This window comes from Pristis pectinata, chromosome 6 (genome assembly GCF_009764475.1).
Source record: "Pristis pectinata isolate sPriPec2 chromosome 6, sPriPec2.1.pri, whole genome shotgun sequence".
NCBI classification, from domain to species: domain Eukaryota; kingdom Metazoa; phylum Chordata; class Chondrichthyes; order Rhinopristiformes; family Pristidae; genus Pristis; species Pristis pectinata.
The window spans coordinates 25,911,492-25,934,325 of NC_067410.1; the positions used below are offsets into that span (position 1 = coordinate 25,911,492).

Here is a 22,834-nt window from a genome sequence, read left to right on the forward strand (position 1 = left end):
TCAATAAACAGTAGTCTAACATAGGTGTCTTTACTGTCCAGATGCTCCAGAGATGAGTGTAGGGGCATGGAGATGGCATCCGCCGTGGACCTGTTTCGGCGGTAGCCGAATTGCAGTGAGTCGAAGTTGTCTGGGAGGCTGGAGTTAATACATACCGTGACCAGTCTTTCGAAGCACTTCATGATGGTGGATGTCAGAGTCAATGGGCAGTAGTTATTAAGGCATGTTACCTTGTTTTACTTAGGTACCAGGATGATAGTGGTCTGAAAGTAGGTGGGAACCTCAGTTTGAACCAGGGAGAGGTTAAAAATGTCTGCAAATACCCCCACCAGCTGATCTGCACAGATTATTCTCAACACTGGTGCCTCACAAGGCTGCATCCTCAGCCCTTTACTCCCTATACACTCACAACTGTGTGGCCAGATTCTGCTCTAACTCCATCTACAAGTTTGCAGATGATACCATCGTTGTAGGCCGTATCTCAAACAGCAATGAGGCGGAGTACAGGAAGGAGATAGAGAGCTTAGTGGAATGGTGTCATGACAACAACCTTGCCCTCAGTGTCAACAAAACTAAAGAGCTGGTCATTGACTTCAGGAAAGGGGGCGGTATACATGCACCTGTCTACATCAATGGTGCTGAGGTCGAGAGGGTTGACAGCTTCAATTTCCTGGGAATGAACATCACCAACAACCTGTCCTGGTCAAATCACATAGATGCCACAGCCAAGAAAGTTCACCAGCACCTCTAATTCCTCAGGAGGCTAAAGAAATTTGGTTTGTCCCCTTTGACTCTCACCAACTTTTACAGATGCACCATGGAAAGCATCCTATCTGGATGTATCATGGCTTGGTATGGCAACTGCTCTGTCCAAGACTGCAAGAAGCTACAGAGAGCTGTGGACACAGCCCAGCGCATCACGGACACCAGCCTCCCCTCCTTAGACTCTGTCTTTACCTCTCATTGTCTTGGTGTAGCAGCCAGCATAATCAAAGACCCCACCCACCCGGGACATTCTCTCTTCTCTCCTCTTCCATGGGGTAGAAAATACAGGAGCCTAAGGGTACGTACCACCAGACTTAAGGACAGCTTCTACCCCATTGTGATAAGACTATTGAACGGTTCCCTTATACAATGAGATGGACTATGACCTCATGATCTACCTTGTTGTGACCTTGCACCTTATTGCACTGCACTTTCTCTGTAGCTGTGACACTTTATTCTATACCGTTATTGTTTTTTTTTACCTGTACTACATCAATGGACTCTGTACTAACTCAATGTAACTGCACTGTGTAATGAATTGACCTGTACGATCGGTTTGTAAGACAAGCTTCTCACTGTACCTCGGTACAAGTGACAATAATAAACCAATACCAACACCGATCTAAGGACATGGCCAGGGACACCATCCGGGCCAGATGCTTTGCGCAGATTCACTCTCCAGAAGACTGATCTTACATCCTCAACAGCGACTATGGATTCAGGTGCACTGGAGGCTGTCAGGGTTGGTGGTTACATTGCAATCCCCTTCAAGGATACAGTAGGGTATAGATCACTTGTGAATTTGAGTGGAGAAATGGCAGATGGTAAGTGTGAGGTGATGCATTTTGGGTTGCCAAATGCATGAGAAAAGTATACAGTAAATGGCAGGACCCTTAGAAGCATTGATGTACGGAGGGATCTGGGAGTGCAAGTTCCCAGCTCCCTGAAAGTGTTAACACCAGTGGATAGGGTGGTAAAGGGATTAACTTAGCTCCTGTCTGGTTTTGTGTGTTCTGAGGTTCCTGATGAGGCCAATGCAGTACTACAGACCATGAATGAGGCAGGAGGTGGGTGGGTAGTTTGTAACATAGTGCAATCCTTCCACTGCTTGTGCAGAGTTTCCATAGGCTCCTGATAATTGGACTTGAGGTTTATTCCCATCCTTGACCGATTCGAATTTTTGCAATTGGGTTTCTGTCTCTGTCCATGCCATTGAAACTTCTCACATTCAGCCCTCTTGAACACCCATGAATTTAAGTGTTGTGCTGTAGTCAGCCATGGTTTCAGTTGCCATGGCCTTAAGCTTGGAATTCCTGCACTAAACTTCTTCACCTGCTTTATTTGTCTCTTTAATGCACTGAGTCTTCCTGCTTGCTTCTTTCACATGATTTGCCTCTTTTTCCACTTGCTCTCAATTTCCACTTATACTTTTGCACTCTTTCCTTTTGTCTCTTTCACTCTCTCTCCAATTCACTCTCACTCATTGAAAGTCACTGTGTAATAGAGCAGAGAACACTAGTTCTAATTGCTTACTTGCCCTAAGCTGAAAGAGTTTCTAAATAATTCCAGGCAAACAGAGGCTTGAACAAGAGTTCTTTCTCGTTTGATTTGTCTCTTTCCCAGTTCTGATGAAGGGTCTTTGAACTGAAACTTTAACTCTATTTCTCTTCCCACAGAGACAGCCGGACCTGCTGAGTACTTCCAGCATTTTCTGTTTCTATTTTATGATCTTAGTTCAACAATACATAGAGGTACACTGAGGGGATAAAAGCATCATATTTTGTGATTGCTGGTGAAATTTTGACTTCAATATTATGGCATTGCAAATTTTTCTGCAGGGGAGAATTTAGTTGATAAAATTTATGCCTCTTTCATGCATTTATAAATATGGATAGAAGTCTTTTGTGACTCCCTTTACCCTTCTCCCATGCTCTTGTTACCATTGTTCTGATAATTTCCTTGATCACCAAGTCACATGGATTGCATTTTCTGCAGGGGCTTTAGAATTGTCAATTTTCTCTTTTTGATCCTGAATAAATCAGTCTTCACTGAAACCCATCACTCTGAAGTGGATGAAAAGTTCTACCCCAATCAAACTACTTTATAGCTGCAAATGGAGCGACCTGGTTGTTAAACTAGAAGAAAAATCCATGACTAATAATTTGTAGTCTTTCTTTAACGTAATTCCATTAGTTTGTGTAAATATGTAGCCCAGACTGTTCTGCCATCAGTGTCCTGCATTTTAAAAAGGAAATCATTCACAGGAGACTAACATTTATTTATCCTGATGTAAGTTTGATTAGGCTGGAAGATTCTTTTCCCTACAGGCTGTTGATAAGACAAACTAACAGCCATTTTTAAAATTAAATTCAACTTCTTTAACTGTCCAGAGTGAGTTTGAATTTATATTCTCTGAATGATTAGTCCGTGCGTAATATTAATACATAATAATACAAGCAATTTATAATCTAGTGTCTGCACAACTCATCACGCAACCTAAATCATAGAATTTTGCAGTACAGAAGGAAATAATTCAGATCTTGGTAACTGTGCTAACATTTGAAAAGAACTGTTCCATTATTCCTACTCTCCAGCTTCTTCCCCCTTTTTTTTCCTTTTCATTTATCCTATTTCCTTTAGAAAGGACGATTGAAACTGCTTCCACTTCACAGCAATACAATAACTGGTTTCCTTCTGTGTTGTAAATGTTTCATTATTCTTGGTTCACCACACATTGAGGCAACATAGTGCAAATGCAGCCCTAAAAAATGGCTTTACCTTGTCTTTAAAATGCAGGTATTAATGTTTAGCTGGGAATGGTGAATCTTGCAGCTTCACTTCTGTATGTTATTTTCCAATATGCCATATTACTGTATATCTGCTCTTAAGTTGCACGTGGAGTTTATATTGTCATCCATCTCTAGAACTAATTAATAAAAATCTCTATAAATACGCAGTGACTCAGTCGGCATGTGTAAAGAAAAACAGTTAACACTTTAGATTGATGACTTTTCATGAGAACCAACCAGACATAATGAAATTTGTGTTTGCCATTTCTGAACATTTCTTTTATTCCTGATTGGCCAAACTTGGTTTTGTTTATCTTGCCTCTTTCTGCCTTTTGATGGATTTTAAATAGTTTGGAGTTGTATTATGAGTAAAATGGTATTTCATTTATGTTTTGATCACTCTGGAAAAGATATATTGATAACAAAATAATGGAAAAAGTATTTAAACATATTATTGATTATTTTGTGAACACATTGAGCAAGGCAAAGTTTGAAACTTGTGGTAAATTGATCTTGTATTGAAAAGAAATAACACAAAAACTAAGATGCAGTTAGGTTTTGTTCTGGGCGTTTTTAATCACCTCTCTTATCTTTGTACTTTAGCCAGTGTTTAATGACAAAAATTGTGGATTTGCCCTGTTGAAAGTAAGCCTTACAATGCCATCAGATATAGTTATTTAAATGAAAGTTTGTTTCGTACTATTGTTGCTGTAAAACAACCACTCATTATTAGAACTAAAGTGAATTTTTTGTTTTGGTAACAATAGGAATCCAAGTTGATGACTTGTTATCTAAAATTAATGGAAGCACAGATAAAGGTAGTGTACCAATGCAACTTTTCAGAAACTATTAATGAAAATTTAAAAAATTACTGATCTGGTTATTGGTATGAGTGAAATTTAATTTTTAAAATGTATTCAGTTTTGTCTTGATTGAGGAGAGGAAGTAAAGTACAAGGGAATGGAACACTTTCCCATTTCAGGGATTCACTGTCTGCTTTGACTAAAGTTAGGTGTACAATAGTCTGTTGCAGCATAAAATCCTTCCACCAGTGACCTTTAACACAAATCTCAGAACAACACACACTATGGTACTTTCATTTTATCTATAAGCCTTGTGACATCTCAGTACACAAATACCAAAATATGATTAGATTTATGCTTTGGATCCTGGAGGAGCTAAATTGAGATTTTCACTTTAATTTTGCAAAGATCCCTTGCAGCCTTCAGAAGGAGGAATCTTTCTCCCTGTTTGGTTGAGATTTGAACCCAGGTCTGATATTTTAAAAATACTAAGACAGCAATCTGTTTTTATGACTTGGCTCCCTTGTCTTTATTGTGGACATGAAGCAGTTTATTCGGATGATATTAATGGACAAATACTCTAAACTGCAAGAACCTTTTATGAATTAATCTAAGAATTAAAGCTATTGTGTAATCATTTATTTAAGGTCTGTACTGACCATATTGGTGGTGGATTTTTTAGGTGGTTGGATTAAAGTGAAGGGGTGAAGCTTAAAACCAAAATGGCCATATTTTTAATCAATAAATGCACTTATGTTAGGGTGAGAATGTTAAGTCTTCAACTCTAACATTGCTTTGTCAATTGTAGATAAGATGTGTGAATTTAGTATACAAATCCACCTAAAAGTGATTCTTGCTGTTGCATTGTAATCTGTACCTTCATCCTGGTTTTATGAATTTCATTGTTTATCATCAGACAGAAATTATCTACTTACATTATTAATTCTTACGAAATCAGTCATTCACGTTTGCCAAGCAAGAAACTTTATCCAAATACTTAATTGAAGATTCTTTCTTTCTAATAGAGCACTTTCTGCTAAAGAGTGGAGGGGACTGCTCTGAGCTATTCCAACAATTCATTGAGTGCAAGAGTGAGTACATGAATGATTTACACTGTTGACATGTAGGGTTCTGAAAAATTTTTACAGAATCATTAACAATTAGCTGCAGTTCAAGATATTAGAATAAACCCATAATTTCAAGAATGATTTGAAACTGAAAGCTTAATTATTTTAAGTTGTAATTTTAATGAGGATACTTATGTTTCCTGTTATTTGTTTATCTTCATTCCTTTTCAAATCTAAACAATTTGAAGTTGTGTGCTGTTGCCCTGAATTATGCACTATAACCAACAAAAATCTTAAATTGGTAAATTTGACAGTGAAACTATAAGATCCTGCATTAATTCTGTTTTTTTTTAGTTTCTATTAGGTAATGACTGCATTTAACATTTCACTGATTGGATTGTGTTTTTTAATTGTGGTTATGGCGTAAAATAGCAAATTCTGATCATACCAATAATTCATCAGAGGAGTTGTTTATGATGATAATTTCCAATTCTTCGGCAGCACATGATTATTAAAATACAAAAATTGATTCAATACAAAAGTTGAATGCTTAATAATTGTAACTTCTCCTGAAAATGACTTCTGATGGAGTATAGTGCCATGATGTTAGGGTTGTCTTTCACAAACTTTCCAACACATGTATATTTTCTGTCTGATTCTGGGCAGTGACTGTTAATGGGCTCTTTGACCACAATCATTGCGTCTTCTACGTATTGCAGATAACTGAAGAATGAAATGTCTGACTATTCTGAACCATGAGCCAGAATGAAGCTAGATCAATCATTGTCTGCAATTAACAAATTTAAAGTGAATACCTTGAAAGTATTCAAATCAGATGCCATTTGTTTCTTTCTGAATGTGAATGGGTTTTTGATTTTTCACAGTGGTAATTTAAATCAGCTGCAAATTAGGTCATGAACCTCAAAAAAAACTATATTACCTACACACCAAGCTATTTTTAACCTCTGAGATAAAGGCTTGCCTTGCCACCAAAAAAACCCTCTTCCTATTGTAAATCTGTAAATTTATTTTTTATGTATACCATCATAAATTAAACATAAACGGACTTACTCAAAGGAGTAAAAATCACTTTTCACTTTTGATGAGCTGCTTTTCTCTACAACCAAATTCTAAATGGACTTGAGCTCATTTCTGGTTACAACAGTTGTAATGGGAAATTATGCAGACACAAGAGATTCTGCAGATGCTGGAATCTGGAGCAACACACACAAAACGCCAGAGGATCTCAGCAGATCAGGCAACATCTATAGAGGGCAATAAACAGTCGACGTTTCGGGTCAAGACTCTTCATCAGGACTGGAAGGGAAGAGGGCAGAAGCCAGAATAAAAAGATAGGGGAAAGGGGAGGAGCACAAGCTGGCAGGTGATTGGTGAGTCCAGGTGAGGGGGGAGGTAGGTGGATGGGGGAGGGGGGATGAAAGATAGTGATGTAAGAAACTGAGAGGTGATAAGTAGAAGAGGCAAAGGGCTGAAGAAGAAGGAATCCAGTAGGAGTGGACAGTAGACCATGGAAAGGGCAGGAGGTGGGGAATAGATGGGCAGGTCATGAGGGCAGAGGAGGGAAAGAGGGGGCCAAAGGATGGGAGAAAAAAAGGGGGAGGGGTTACCAGAAGTTAGAGAAATCAATGTTGAGGCTGTTAGGTTAGAGACTTCCAAGGCAGAATATAAGGTGTTGGAGACCATGGATAGACATGTCAGTATGGGAGTGGGAAGTAGAAATGAAGTGGGTGTCCACTGGGAGCAAAGGTGCTCAATGAAGCGGTCACTCAATCTACATCGGGTCTTCCTGCCTGCTCCTGCCCCACTGAACTCACGTCCTCATGTCTTGACTTCATTTTGTCCCCCTTGGTCCAGTCCCTTCCCATCTACATCCGTCACACTTCGTATGCTTTCCATCACTTCAACAACTTCCAGTTCCCCAGCCCTCACCAGCTTATTTTCCCCATGGAGGTAGAGTCCCTGTACACTTCTATCCCCCATCAGGAAGGCCTTAAGGCTCTCCGCTTCTATCTCGACAACAGACCCAACCAGTTCCTCTCCACCGCCACCCTCTTCCGTCTGGCAGAACAGGTACTCACCTTCAACAATTTCTCTTTCAGCTCCTCCCACTTTCTCCAAACCAAAGGCGTAGCCATGGGTACTCGCATGGGCCCCAGCTGTGCCTGCCTTTTCATTGGCCATGTGGAATAATCCATGTTCCAAGCCTACACCAGTAATGCTCCCCAACTCTTTCTCTGCTACATTGACAACTGCATTGGGGCTGCTTCCTGCACCCATGCTGAGCTTGTCAATTTCATCAACTTTGCCTCCAACTTCCACCCTGCCCTCAAATTTACTTGCTCCATTTCCGACACCTCTCTCCCCTTTCTTGACCTCTCTGTCTCCATCTCCAGAGACAGATTAACCACCAACAACTTTTGGATCCCACCACCAGGCAGAACTTTCCTACACACACACACACACACACACACACACACACACACACACACACACACACACACACACACACACTTTCCACAAGGATCGCTCTCTCCGTGACTGCCTTGTCCCTCCCCACCAATGACCCTCCCGGCACTTAACCCTGCCACCGTGCAAGGAGCTACACCTCCCTCACCACCAGTCAGGCCCTAGACTGTGAATCCAAGGGTGTCATTTATTGCAACCGGTGCTCCTGATGTGGCCTCCTCTACATCGGTGAGACCCAACGCAGATTGGGTGACCGCTTCATTGAGCACCTTCGCTCCATCTGCCACAACAGCCAGGATCTCCCGGTGGCCAGCCATTTCAATTCCACTTCCCACTCCAATACTGACATGTCTATCCACGGCCTCCTCTACTGCCATGTTGAGGCCAGACACAGGTTGGAGGAGCAACACCTCACATTCCACCTTGGAAATCTCCAACCTGACGGCCTCAACATCAATTTCTCTAACTTCCAGTGTCCCTTCCCCTCCTTTTTTTCCATGCCCCCCCCTTTGTTTTCCCCCATTACTGTGGCCCCCACCCTCATGACCTGCCCATCTATTCCCCACCTCCTCCCCTTCATTTCATGGTCTACTGTCCTCTCCTACCAGATTCCTCCTTGAGTCCTTTGCCTCTTCTACTTATCACCCCTCAGCTTCTTAAATCACCTCCCCTATCAGCTCCCAGCCTGTGCTCCTTCCCCTTCCCCTACCTTTTTTATTCTGGCTTCTGCCCTCTTCCCTTCCAGTCCTGATGAAGGGTCTCGATCTGAAACATCTGTTTATTTCCCTTTGTAGATGCTGCCTGACCTGCTGAGTTGCTCCAGCATTTTGTGTATTGCACGGGAAATTATGCAGCCAGCTGAGATTCTTATTGGTTCTCTGGTTTGATAATCACAACTCAAGTGTCCTCCCCTTTGAATCATCCTTTCTGAAAATTGTTTTGTTTGCTATGGCACCCCTTAAACTAAAATATCGGTTTCCTTTTTGCTTTGGAAGATTATGACATTTGTCAACATAGAACATTACAGCACAGTACAGGCCCTTCAGCCCACAATGTTATGCCAACATTTTATCCTGCTCTAAGATCTACCTAACCCTTCCCTCCCACAAAACCCCCTATTTTTCTATCATTCATGTACCTATCTAAGAGTTTCTTACATGTCCCTAATGTATCTGCCCCCACAACCTCTGCCAGCAGTGCATTCCACGCACCCACCACTCTCTTTGTTTAAAAAAAAACTTACCCCTAACATCCCCCTTATACCTTCCTCCAATCACCTTAAAATTATGTCCCCTCGCGTTAGCTGTTGTTGCACTGGGAAAAAGTCTCTGACTGTCCACTCGATCTATGCCTCTTATCATCTTGTACACCTCTATCAAGTCACCTCTCATCCTCCTTCTCTCCAAAGAGAAAAGCCCTAGCTCGCTCAACCTATCCTCATAAGACATGCTCTCCAATCCAGACAACATCCTGCTAAATCTCCTCTGCCCCCTCTCTAAAGCTTCCACACCCTTTCTATAATGAGGCACCCAGAACTGAACACAATACTCCAAGTGTGGTCTGACCAGAGTTCTATAGAGCTGCAACTTCACCTTGCAGCTCTTGAACTCAATACCCTGACTAATGAAGGCCAACATTCCATATGCCTTCTTAACAACCCTATCGACCTGCGTGGCAACCTTGAGGGATCTATGGACGTGGACCCCAAGATCCCTCTGTTCCTCCACACTGCTAAGAGTAGTGGATTACTCAAGGATTACACATCTGCTGAGGATCTTGATATATTGTTTTTGGAAAAAAAATGAAAACCATCAGCTGTCATATACACACCTATAGACATATCTTACAGAAATGAAGAATATCACAACACAGAATAGAATCTCTTGGCTCATTAATTGAATTATTTGTATTACTTCATTTCCCTTCTCCTGATTATCCTCCACACATTTTCTTTTTCAAGCAAAAATCTTTTGAAGAATTTGTGGGCGTTCCTTTATTATTTAGTAGCAATGACTTGCGTATTCTGATCACCCTCTGTAAATTCATGCTAATCATCCTTTTGGTTCACTGTGTTTTAATCTTGTATCCCCTTGCTACCAAACAACCAGTCTTATTACCTACCTCACTTTCCCATTCATCTTCCTTGACATGAGTGTAATATCACATCTTTCCTATTTAATCTCAGTTAATTTTCACTCCATATCGGACTAACTTGGACTAGCTTAAGAAAAAAATTTCATTTACTGGAGTACCCACACAGCAGACAGTCCTCCAGGTGATGGCCAACTGAAGTTGTTTCAATTTGAATATTATCTTCTTGTCTCAGGATGTGAAACCATTTGGTTCCTTTATGGTATTATCTATTTATGCTATTGCTTCTGAAGAACATGCACCTGCACCTTCTCTCTGCTATTAAAATATTACACTGCATTTACTTTTGCATATTCTTTATTCCAATGTGTATTGGGCTGGATCATGCTCAACCCCACATTCAGTCCCCGTGCCCATACTGAACTTTTACAGCCCACCTGTTCTTTTTAAAGGCCTTGCAAATGTCTCACAAAGGAGTGTAGTCTACAAGTTGCAACCATATATCAGGTAGCTGTTGCTGTTAACCAGAAGTTCTTTACGCTTCCAGTGAATGAAGAGAAACATGATGCAGACATTAGTTAAATTTTTCTTCAATCCATCAGTCCATCCTCTTTGCTATTCTGTGTTTAGTTATTTTCATAATACATGTTGCAATTTGCTTCCCTGCAACCTGGCCGGCAGAGTTCTTTGATGATGCTTCTGATGCCTGTCTTGAATAGAGCGTGCAATGGCATTTCTTGTTTTTTTTTAAAGAAGTCTGTGCCTCCTGGAAATTGCTGGCCAAAAGTCTTTTTATGTTAACTGGCTTTTATGTAGCATCTTTGATATTATAATGGTGGATGCAACAGTTAAATTACTGGTCTAATAATCCAGAGACCTGGACAAACAAACCGGAACCTCAGGTTTAAATCCCACCATGGCAACTGTGGAATTTAAGTTTGGTTAATTATCTTGTATTTATGAAAGAAACTAATTATTAATAATAATGAGGACACAAGAAATCTGCTTGATTGTCATAAAACCTCTTTTGGTTTACGAATGTCCTTCAGGGAGGAAATATGCTGTTCTCAGCCGATTGTGACTCTAGACACAGTGTTGCGGTTGACTTTTAAATGCCCTCTGAAGTGGCCCATCATCACATGGCATTAATGAGTCAGTCACACTCAGTTCAAAGCATAATAAATACCTGGCTTGTCAGAAAAAATCCACAGCCTAAAAAGTGAATAAATAAAATAAATGTCCCAAGATGCTTCAAAAAACTATTTTAACTAAGATTTGGCATTAAGCCACCTAATTAGGTAATAGGGCAGGTAAGCAAAAACTTTGTCAAAAAGATACGTTTTAAAGAGAAACTAAAGGGAGGAAAAGGGTAGATGGATGGGAAGGCATACAGAGAGAATTCTGTATCTATAGGGCCCTGAGATCTGAAAGCATGGAACCAATTATGAGATGATTAAGAGGCCAGAATTGGATATTTTAGAGGATTATGCAGATAGGTTAAATTTCTGATATGGGGAGGGCGGAAGCTTTTGAGAATAATTCTACAATTAACTGGTTGCTTAACTCAGAACCATTGTCGATCAGCATACACTGGCGAACTGGATAGACATGACTAAAATGTGGGTAGCAGAGATTTAGGTTACCTCAGATGTTATAAGAGTAGAATGGGGAAAAAAATGGCCAGGGCTGCATTTCAGTCATTACATCCAAAGGTAATAATGGCATCAATGAGGATTTCAACAACAGAAGAGATGAGGCAGGGCAGATTTGAAAAATGTTACACAGATCATAATAGGCAATGGTAATGGGGATTGATGATTGGAATCTCAAAGTTAGATATGGCGCTATTGTCAGAAAGTGTGATAAAGTCCCAAAACAATAGGTATGGTCTTTCATGTATTGGATTTGGGTGAACGGAAAGGAGGTTGTGAGACCGAACTGGGTATGTTCAGTGCATATTTAGAAATTAACGTCTTATTTTTGCTGGATGAAAAATTGTCAGAGTTCAAGGATTGATCCTTGGGGGCTTCAGAGCTAACCCAGTGGGCACAGGAAGAGAAATCATTGCAGGTGATTCTCTGGCTCATACTAGATGGGTAAGAATGGAATTTGCTGTGCCCACCCAGTCAAGGGGAATTTTTACTGGGGATTGTTAAGGCAGCAAGGAATTGTTTAGTGCTTAACTCTACCTCTACGATGGTTGTGTTCAAAGGCTGCGATCCAAGACATTGTCAGTTCATTCACAGGAGCATATGAGGGGATGGGCCTTGCACTCAATATCTGCAAGACAAAGGTCCTCTACCAACCCATCCCCATGATGCAATGTTGCCTGCTGATAATAAAGGTTTTTGTTGACCATTTTCCATAGTTTAGGAGCCACCTCCCAACAAAGATTCTCATTGACCATGAAACTCATCTTCAGTGTGCCAGCATAGCCTTTGATTGACTGAGGAGAATAAGGATCTCATCTAGCACAAAACTCACAATCTACTGCATAGCAGTGTTGTCTGCCTTCCGATATGCTTGACCACCTACCGCGTGCAGACTTGGACAACCTACAGCATGCACATCAAGGCACTGAAAAGATACCACTGGTGCTGTCTCCACAATATCTTCCAAATCCATTGAAAGGACAGTGACCTCTCCTAGGCCAACATCCCCAGAAATTAGGCCCTAATTACAGTAAGTCAGCTCTGTCAAGCAGACCACATTGTTTGCATGCCTGACACCAGACCCCCAAATTAAATGCTCTGTTCTGAGCTGTGATATAAGAGATCACTAGTAGACTGAGAAAAATTTTCTCAAAGCCTCCTTGGTGGGGATGGGGGGGAGAAGCAACATCCCAACCGACTGCTGGAAATCCCTGGTCACTGACCACTTGAAGTGGAGAAGGAGTATTCACAATGGTACTGAGAAACTTAAGTCCATGCTGTGGGACCACACAGAAGCCCAGCACACTGCCACGCACACTACCCACCTGCTCCTCCCGCTAGACAGTTCCTGCTCCATCTGTGGCTTTTTCAGTGGATCCCACACTTGCTTCATTGGTCACCTTAGAATCTACAGAACCAATGTGGAAGAAAGGACTGTCTGAAAACAAGGAGGAGGATAGATTATGAAAGTAGAATCCGCAACTTTGTTTTATTACGTTGCCGTAAAGGAAATAGTAGAAATTATGGCCTGGGATAGAAAGCTTGTTAAGAAAATTTTAAATCCAAACCTTCTTAAGAAACATTAAACATGCTCTGTGGACTCCAGATTGAGAGTGGGGGTCACAAGTTTTTCCAAAGGACATTTATCCTTGAATTCATAAATAGATACCAATTCAGAACTGTTCAACAGAATATTACACTGCCTATGAAATTCTCCACATGGAACATCATTTACAGTTTTCAGTGATGGAAAAGATCATCCAGTTGAATGATTAGTTAAAATGTTGTGTAAAGGCCTGCCTGTGCATAAAAATCAAAGTCCAGCATAAACCTGGCAGCTTCTCGTCTTTTTAATCCAACTCACACATCAGCATATATGCACACACACACACACACACACACACACACACAGACATACATATATATATATATGTATGTGTGTGTGTGTGTGTATATAAAAAAACAATCTTAAATATGCATTCTTTGCAATAATGCTATGCAAAACATCCTGACCTGGTTAAACTAATGACTCTGGACAACAGTGCATGACTTGATCTGACCCATACATGAATATTTACACTCTACAGTAGACCTTTCACACAGAGTCCTGTAGGAGTCAGGTCGCCACTCTCTATTACAGCTTTGTGTTTTCAATTTAAAATATTTGATAACATAAAAAATTACAAATTGATTAGTATGCATGTTAAATTAAGACAAAATCAAAATATTCTATTTGAAATAACTGTTAGCTGTGACGTGCTTTAAACGGTGTTCCAGGACATATTGCACGTCAAAGCCATTAGTCGTTAACAGTAAAGAAGGAAACGTACATCACTATTTAGTTGCCTATTACCAGTTTGGGCTCCATCATGTAATCAGCTATTAATGGTTTCGAACTAACTATCTTCTCAATTTACAGTGATTCATTTTTCCTTAAGTAATATTGCAGTGTAACTAACCCCACTGTTAGATGTACAAAAATAAAGCCCTTATCATCAACACATTTTGTTTTTTTATCAAAATAAGTCTTTCTTTGACTTCTCTGCACCCCACAATGAGCTTTCAAAAATGCCAGTTACAGTACCATGGAACCATAGAACCATACAGCACAAAACAGGCCCTTCGGCCCACCATGTTGTGCCGTCCATCAAACCACCCTCACACTATCTAAACCTTTCCTCCCGCATATCCCTCTATCTCACATTCCTCCATGTGCCTATCCAACAAACTCCTGAACCTGTCCAATGTATCTGCCTCTACCACCACCCCAGGTAGTGCATTCCATGCACCAACCACTCTCTGGGTGAAAAACCTCCCCCTGACATCTCCCCTGAACCTCCCACCCATAACCTTAAAGCCATGCCCTCTCGTCTTGAGCATTGGTGCCCAGGGCAGGAGGCGCTGGCTGTCTACTCTATCTATTCCTCTCAATATTTTATAAACCTCTATCATGTCTCCCCTCATCCTCCTCCTTTCCAGTGAATAAAGCCCTAGCACCTTAAGCCTCTCCGCATATTCCATACGCTCTAATCCAGGCAGCATCCCGGTAAATCTCCTCTGCACCCTCTCCAACACCTCCACATCCTTCCTATAATGCGGCGACCAAAACTGAACACAGTACTCCAAGTGTGGTCTAACTAGAGTTTTGTAAAGCTGCATCATCACTTCACGGCTCTTAAACTCAATCCCACAATTTATGAAAGCTAACATCCCATAGGCCTTCTTAACTGCTCTATCCACCTGTGAGGCAACTTTCAGTGAACTGTGAATATGAACCCCCAGATCCCTCTGCTCCTCTACACTGCCAAGTACCTTGCCATTTACTCTGTACTCTGCCCTGGAGATTGTCCTTCCAAAGTGTACCACCTCACACTTCTCCGGATTGAACTCCATCTGCCACTTGTCAGCCCAGCTCTGCATCCTATCACTATCCCTCTGTAAGTTCTGACAGCCCTCCACACTATCCACAACACCGCCGATCTTAGTGTCGTCCGCAAACTTACTAACCCAGCCTTCCACCCCCTCATCTAAGTCATTTATAAATATCACAAAAAGTAGACGTCCCAGAACCAATCCCTGCGGGACACCACTAGTCACTGCCCTCCAATCCGAGGCACTCCTTCCACCACAACCCTCTGCTTTCTACAGGCAAGCCAATTCCTAATCCACACAGCCAAGCTTCCCTGGATCCCTTGGCCTCTGACCTTCTGAAGAAGCCTACCATGAGGTACCTTATCAAACGCCTTACTAAAATCCATATAGACCACATCCACCGCACTACCCTCATCAATCTTCCTCGTCACCTCCTCAAAGAACTCTATCAGGCTTGTGAGGCAAGATCTTCCCTTCACAAATCCATGCTGGCTGTCCCTAATCAGTCCATTATTCTCCAGGTGTTCATAGATCCTATCCCTTAGAATCCTTTCTAACAGCTTACCCACCACAGACATAAGGCTCACCGGTCTGTAATTCCCTGGACTATCCCTACTACCTTTTTTGAACAAGGGAACAACATTCGCCACCCTCCAATCCTCCGGCACCATCCCCGTGGACAACGAGGACTCAAAGATCCTTACCAGCGGTTCAGCAATCTCCTCCCTCGCCTCTCGAAGCAGCCTGGGGAAAATCTCGTCAGGCCCCGGAGATTTATCTGTCTTGATATTATTTAACAACTTCAACACATCCTCTCTCTTGATATCTACAACCTCGAGAACATTACCCTTACCAGCACTCCCTTCCGCGTCATCAAGACCCCTCTCCTTGGTGAATACCGAAGAGAAGTATTCATTGAGAACTTCTCCCACTTCCGCCGCCTCCAGGCACATTCTCCCACCTTTGTCTTTAATCGGACCTACCTTTACCCTAGCCATCCTCCTACCCTTCACGTAGGTGAAAAAGGCCTTGGGATTTTCCTTAACCTTACTAGCCAATGCCTTTTCATGTCCCCTTCTAGCTCTCCTCAGCCCTTTTTTAAGTTCCTTTCTCGCTACTCTATATTCCTCACGGGCCCTGTCTGAACTTTGCTGCTTATACCTTATGTATGCTACCTTCTTCTCCCCAACTAGTCGTTCAACCTCTGTCGTCACCCACAGCTCCTTCACCCTGCCATTCCTTCTCTGCCTCACCGGGACATACTTATCCCTAACATCCTGCATAAGATCCCTGAACATCGACCACATCTCCATGGTACATTTCCCTTCAAAAAGGACATCCCGCTTTACACTCCCAAGTTCTCTCCTTATAGCCTCATAGTTCGCCCTTCCCCAATTAAATATCTTCTTGTCCTCTCTGCACCTGTCCCTGTCCATGACAATTTTAAAGGTTATGGAGCAATGATCACTGTCCCCCAAATGCTCACCCACCGATAGATCCTTCACCTGTCCTTGTTCATTTCCTAAAACTAGATCTAGCATGGCATTCCCTCTAGTCAGCCTGTCAACATACTGCGTCAGGAATCCCTCCTGGACACATTTAACAAATTCCGTCCCATCTAAACCTTTGGCACTAAGCAGGTTCCAGTCTATATTTGGGAAGTTGAAGTCTCCCATTATAACAACCCTGTTATTTTTGCTTCTCTCCAAACACTGCCTGCCAATCTGCTCCTCTATATCTCTACCGCTACCGGGGGGCCTATAGAATACTCCTAGTAGAGTAACTGCTTCTTTCTTGTTCCTTACTTCCACCTGTACAGACTCTAGAGATGATCCTTCTACAACATCCATCCTTTCCATAGCCGTAACAGTGTCCCTGACCAGTATCGCCACCCCTCCTCTTCTCCCCCCTTCCCTATCCCTCTTAAAACACCGAAAACCAGGAATATTCAATATCCTTGCTTTCTTGCTTTGCAGAAAATGTCTTTCCACTTGACAGTTTATTGTACTTTCCTGTACTGAGAATTTCCAGATTTGCTTGAAAAAAATCTAGAAAATAATCAAACAGCAGAAGATGGGTTAAAGAATGACTTGGAAGGATTTATTGGCCTGTGGCAGAGGTGGGAGGGAGGAAGAGAATTGCTGTTGTTAATATCCTTGTGTAGCTATTGACCAAAAAAGGAGTGTTCAAAAAGCAAAGATAAACTTGGTGTATTGTGGGCTGCTTCTTGTCACAAAGTAATCAACTTTTTAGGAGGAAAACATTTCCTGAATAACTTCACATTGCTTTAACATGGTCTTAAAATAGCAAGGGAGAATGGCATTGAAAGAAAGCCTTAATAAGGTAAAACCTGGTGCACATGTTGAAGAAGTAGAAAGTTAAAACAAAATGTTCTACATTTTGGTATATATTATAAAGGTCAATGTTTTGCTGTGTTTCAAACTTCCATGTGTTTAACAGAAAGGAAGGGAACGTGGTTATTTTGCATATCTACACTAAGTATTCAATAAAATATTACATCAGAAAAACTATTTATAAATAACATAAGCAATATTTAATCTTAACTTTGCCCAAATAAGCTGAAGTTAAAAGGACAATGTCTTGGTATAAATTACATGGAGTCTTAATAAACTCATTAAATGTCTATAGAATTCCATCTGCTATATGCATGACAAAAAAATCTTTGCATCATATGCAGAAATGTTGGCCTAGGTAGATTTAATAATTATTGGTTGTGTCTATTGGCACAGTGGCATTTTACTTGCAGATATAATTGAGCTGTTTTGGAAGTACTGAGCCTTAAAATTCCAGTTGGCAACAATTTAGGCTCCATGCAATGTTGCCCTTTTCTCAATGGCAGTGACATAATAGATGTTCCCTTGATAGCAGAGGTCTCAAGTACCAAGTGCTTGTTCTTTCTCTGCAATCACACTCTATTTCATGAGGAAGTCAAGACTGTTGCATTCACACACAAGGATATTGTTAGCAATAAGGAGCAGTAGTCACTTGTAAGTTCCAGTTTCAACTGCAATAGCATAGGGAAGTTGAGCCAATTGTAACAGTATATCTAATATAATCATGCACATGTTATGGATTAAATCTGGACAGGCAAGTCTGAGATGTATCTTTCCACTTGAACCACTTGTGAAGCGTTAAAATTTTAATCAGACTGTGAAGAGCATTCTGAGAGCTGTTACTGGATACCAGCTGATTTGCAATATGAACAAAGAGTTAATTATTTGCTTTTTCATTAGTTAGCTCTTTTGGGAGTTGTCATCTGTTAAGGGGCTTCCAGGGTTAGATCTGCAAATCACTGTAATTTAATACTTTTCTCCTCTTGAGTTTCAAGAGGTACTGCTGTATGCCGTGTTAGGTACAATACGTTATTAGGACCATTGCTTTGCAGCAAATCTGATCTTTTTGGACCCAAACTCTTTAACAATGTGTATTTTTGTTTGGATATTGTAAATACAGACTTAATGTCCAAAGTTTGTTTAACTATCTAATCTTGCCAAATTCTATAAACAATATTGTTTGTGGAATGTCTACGGGACGGTTTTTTGGAGTAACTTGTTGATGAACCCACCAGGGGATCGGCTGTTTTGGATTGGGTGCTGTGTAATGAACCGGAGGTGATTAGGGAACTAAAGGTAAAGGAATCATTGGGAACTAGTGATCACAATATGATTGAGTTATATAACTGGTGTATCGATATTTCAGTGGAGCAAAGGGAATTACAGTGGTATGAGAGAGGAGTTGGCCCAAATTGATTGGAAGAGTAAGCTAGCTGGAGGGACGGCGGAGCAGAAATGGAAGGAATTTCTACAAGTAATAAGGAAAATGCAGGGTAAATATATTCCAAGAAAAAAGGTTTTGAATGGAAAAAAGGCACAAATGTGGATAACGAGAGAGGTGAAGGCGAAAATAAAAGCAAAAGGGAGGGCATACAAGGAAGCAAAAATTAGTGGGAAAACAGAAGACTGGGAAACTTTTAAAAACCTGCTGAAAGAAACTGAGGAGGTCGTTAGGAAAGAAAAGATGAATTATGAAAGGAAGTTGGCAGATAACATTCGAAAAGATACTAAGAGTTTTTTTAAATATATAAGAAGTAAAAGACAGATATGGGTTGATATAGGACCAATTGATAATGGTGCGGGAGAGATTATAATGGATGATAAAGAGATGGCAGAAGAACTAAATGAGTATTTTGCATCGGTCTTCACTGTGGAGGACATCAGCAATATACCGATTAGTCAGGGGTCTCACGGAATGGAACTGAGTTCATTTAAGATTACTAGAGAGAAGGTGCTAGGAAAACTAAATGGGCTAAAGACTGATAAGTCTCCTGGACCGGATGAGGTGCATCCCCGGGTTCTGAAGGAGGTGGCTTTAGAGATAGCAGAGGCATTGGTGATAATTTTCCAGGAATCAATAGACTCCGGCATGGTTCCTGAGGACTGGAGGGTCGCAAATGTAGTTCCACTGTATAAGAAGGGTGGGAGGCAGCATAAAGGAAATTACAGACCTATTAGTCTGACATCAGTGGTGGGAAAGTTATTGGAATAGATCCTCAAGGATGGGGTTATGGAATACCTAGAGGTGCAAGGCAAGATAGGTCCTAGCCAACATAGTTTTGTGAAGGGAAGATCCTGCCTGACCAACCTATTGGAGTTTTTTGAAGAAATCACAGGTAGGGTGGATAAGGGAGAGGCAGTAGATGTTGTGTATTTAGACTTTCAAAAGGCCTTCGTCAAGGTGCCACATAAGAGACTGATTAATAAGATGAGAGGTCATAGAATTACAGGTAGGATAACAGAATGGGTGGAGCATTGGCTGGTTGGCAGGAAGCAAAGGGTGGGAATAAAAGGATCTCGTTCTGGTTGGCTACCGGTTACTAGTGGTGTTCCGCAGAGGTCAGTGTTGGGGCCGCTTATTTTTACCTTGTACGTTAACGATTTGGATGATGGAGTAAATGGTTTTGCGGCTAAGTTTGCGGATGACACCAAGATAGATTGAGGAGTAGGGAGTATTGAGGAGACAGGAGGGTTGCAGAGGGACCTAGATAGTTTAGGAGAATGGGCAAGGAAATGGCAGATGAGATTCAATGTTGAGAAGTGTGCAGTTGTACACTTTGGAAACAGAAATAAACGGGCAGATTATTATCTAGAAGGAGAGAAAATTCAAAGTAAGTAAGTACAAAGGGACTTGAGGGTACTCGTGCAGGATACCTTAAAGGTTAACCACCAGGTCGGATCGGTGGTAAAGAAAGCGAAAGCTATGTTGGCATTCATTTCGAGAGGTATAGTGTATAAAAGTAAGGAAGTGTTGATGAAGCTGCACAGGGCACTAGTGAGGCCTCATTTGGAATACTGTGCACAGTCTTGGGCCCCATATCTTAGGAAAGATATGCTGATGTTGGAGAGGGTTCAGAGGAGATTTACGAGGATGATTCCCGGAATGAAAGGGCTTACTTATGATGAGCGTTTGTCGGCTCTTGTACAGAAGAATGAGAGGGGACCTCATAGAGACATTTAAAATGTTGAAAGGACTGGACAGAGTAGATGTGGCTAAGCTGTTTCCCTTGGTGGGTGAGTCCAGGACCAGAGGGCACAATCTTAGAATTAGAGGGTACAGGTTTAAAACAGATGAGGAGAAATTTCTTTAGCCAGAGGGTGGTGAATTTGTGGAATTCCTTGCCACGTACAGCAGTGGAGGCCAGATCATTGGAGGCGCTTAAGGAAGAGATAGATAGATATCTAAATAGTCGGGGAGCAGACTTGATGGGCCGAATGGCCTACTTCTGCTCCCTTGTCTTGTGATCTTGTAATGCAGCAGCGAAGAAATTGTTAAGAGTAATCCAAGTTCCTTTTTTTACATACAATGTAGCTCCCTTCACAGCTCGGGGCACCTCAAAACTACACCCAAAGAGCATCTTTCTTCGTATAGATTCAGTTGGATTTGCAGGAAATGCAATGTCCAGTTTTGCTGATAATAAAGCTCCACAGCCAACAGTGATTAAATGATAGCTAAAAGACTGCAGATGCTGAAAATCTGAAGTATAAACAGAAAATACTGGAAATACTCAGTAAAAGGGGCACCTTCTGTGAAATAAGAAACGGATAGTGTTTCAGGTCGAAGACTCTTTGTTCTTTTCTTGAACTTATGGAATCTTTTACATTTATCTGATAGGGTAATCAGGACTTCAGTTTCATGTCTCATCCAAAAGGTTCCACCTCTGATTAATCAGCTTTCCCTCAATACTGCAATGAAATGTCAACCTGGGTAATGTACTCAAGCCCTTGGTTTTGAACCCACAATCTTCTAACCTTAAGGCAAAAACATAGGATTCAAGGTCAGCAGAAGTAATGAAGGATTTGGCAAGTGTGTTTTTATGATAAATCTGTTTTGGATAGCAGTAGTAGCATATTACAACATTAGAAGGTAGTTGTCTGTAAGAACTAGGACAGGGATTTCAGGATATTTGAGCAGTGGAGGGGATGCCTGTTTGGAGTAAGTTTGATAGTTTGCAAAGAGTAGATTAGCAATATAGAATTGGCAAGCCCTGGGACCATTCACGAGAAGAATATTGTGCACTGGATTGAACAAGCGGATTTCTCTAGCCTAAAAGGCATGGGGGTGGGTGGGGTGCGCGGGGGAGAGGCAGAATTTATGAGATTTAATCAAGGACAGATTTTTTGTACAGTATGTAGATAAAACAACAAGGGAAAGAATGTGAGTGGACTTTAGCTTAGGGAATATAGCCAGTCAAGTGGAGGGATTGTTGGTGGGAGAGCATTTTGGAGATAATGACAGAGTGGTTGTGGGAAAAGACAGGGATGGACTAGGAATAAAGGTCTCAAATTGGGGAAAGGCCAATTTCATTAAAATAATTCAGGACCTGGCAAAAATAGAGTGGGAGCATCTACTCGCAGGTAAATTTGCATTGGCACAGTTTGAAACATTCAAAGAGAAATAGCCAAAGTTCCAGGCGAACATGTTACCTTTGGCTTTCACTTTTACAGGAACAAGTACAGGGAACTCTGCATGTCGAGGGATATTGAGGGTTAGATAATGAGAAAAAAGGAAGCATGTGGCAGGTATAGAGAACTAAAGACGGGAGGACCTGTCAAGAGTTCAAAAAGTACTCTTTAGTAATAATATTTAAAAGACAATTAACAGCACTTAAAAGACATTTGGATAAGTACGTGGATGGGAAAGGTTCAGAGGGATATGGGCCAAATATGGGCAAATGGGACTAGTTTAGGTGGCAGCTTGGTCGGCATGGACAAGTTGGCCCGAAGGGCCTGTTTCCAAGCTCTATGACACTACCCTGAGTGTAGGGTGGGACATATAAGGGAAATTAGGAAGGCAAAGAGGGGTCACAAAATATTATTGGTGGACATGATTAGGATAAATCTAAAGGCATTTCATAAGATAAATTAAGGATAAAACAATAACCAGGGGAAGAGTAGGGTCCATTAGGGATAAGGGGCAATCTGTGTATTGTGCCAGAAGGTATGGATGAGGTCCTATTTGAATACTTTTCATTGGTCACAAAGAAGACAAAAGTTGGAGGATTCAGCGAAGGGGTAGGTGGAATTCAGTGCAAATCTCCATAAATAAAGGGGAGTACTCAGTGCCTTAGCAGGCTTAAAGGTGGATAAATCCCCAGGACTGGATGAGATTTATCCTAGGCTGTCATGGAGGTAAGGGAAGAGATTGCTGGGATTCTGACTGACAATTTTACATCTTCGCTGGCCACAAGTGAGGCACTAGATAACTGGAGACAGCAAATGTTGTCCCCTTTT

The 22,834-nt window shown here is 41.4% G+C and overlaps 1 protein-coding gene and 1 long non-coding RNA gene across 2 annotated transcripts in view; one reads left to right on the forward strand and one right to left on the reverse strand.

Annotated features, from left to right (window-relative positions):
* Nucleotides 1–22,834, forward strand: part of slmapa (sarcolemma associated protein a) — a 157,362-nt gene that overhangs the window by 72,904 nt on the left and 61,624 nt on the right. Inside the window, 2 exon segments of the mRNA XM_052017577.1 lie at nucleotides 4,322–4,372; nucleotides 5,383–5,448. Coding sequence (XP_051873537.1) covers nucleotides 4,322–4,372; nucleotides 5,383–5,448 — 117 coding nt within the window.
* LOC127571306 (uncharacterized) overlaps nucleotides 1–22,834 on the reverse strand; it is a 56,264-nt gene that overhangs the window by 22,010 nt on the left and 11,420 nt on the right. The window lies entirely within an intron of this gene.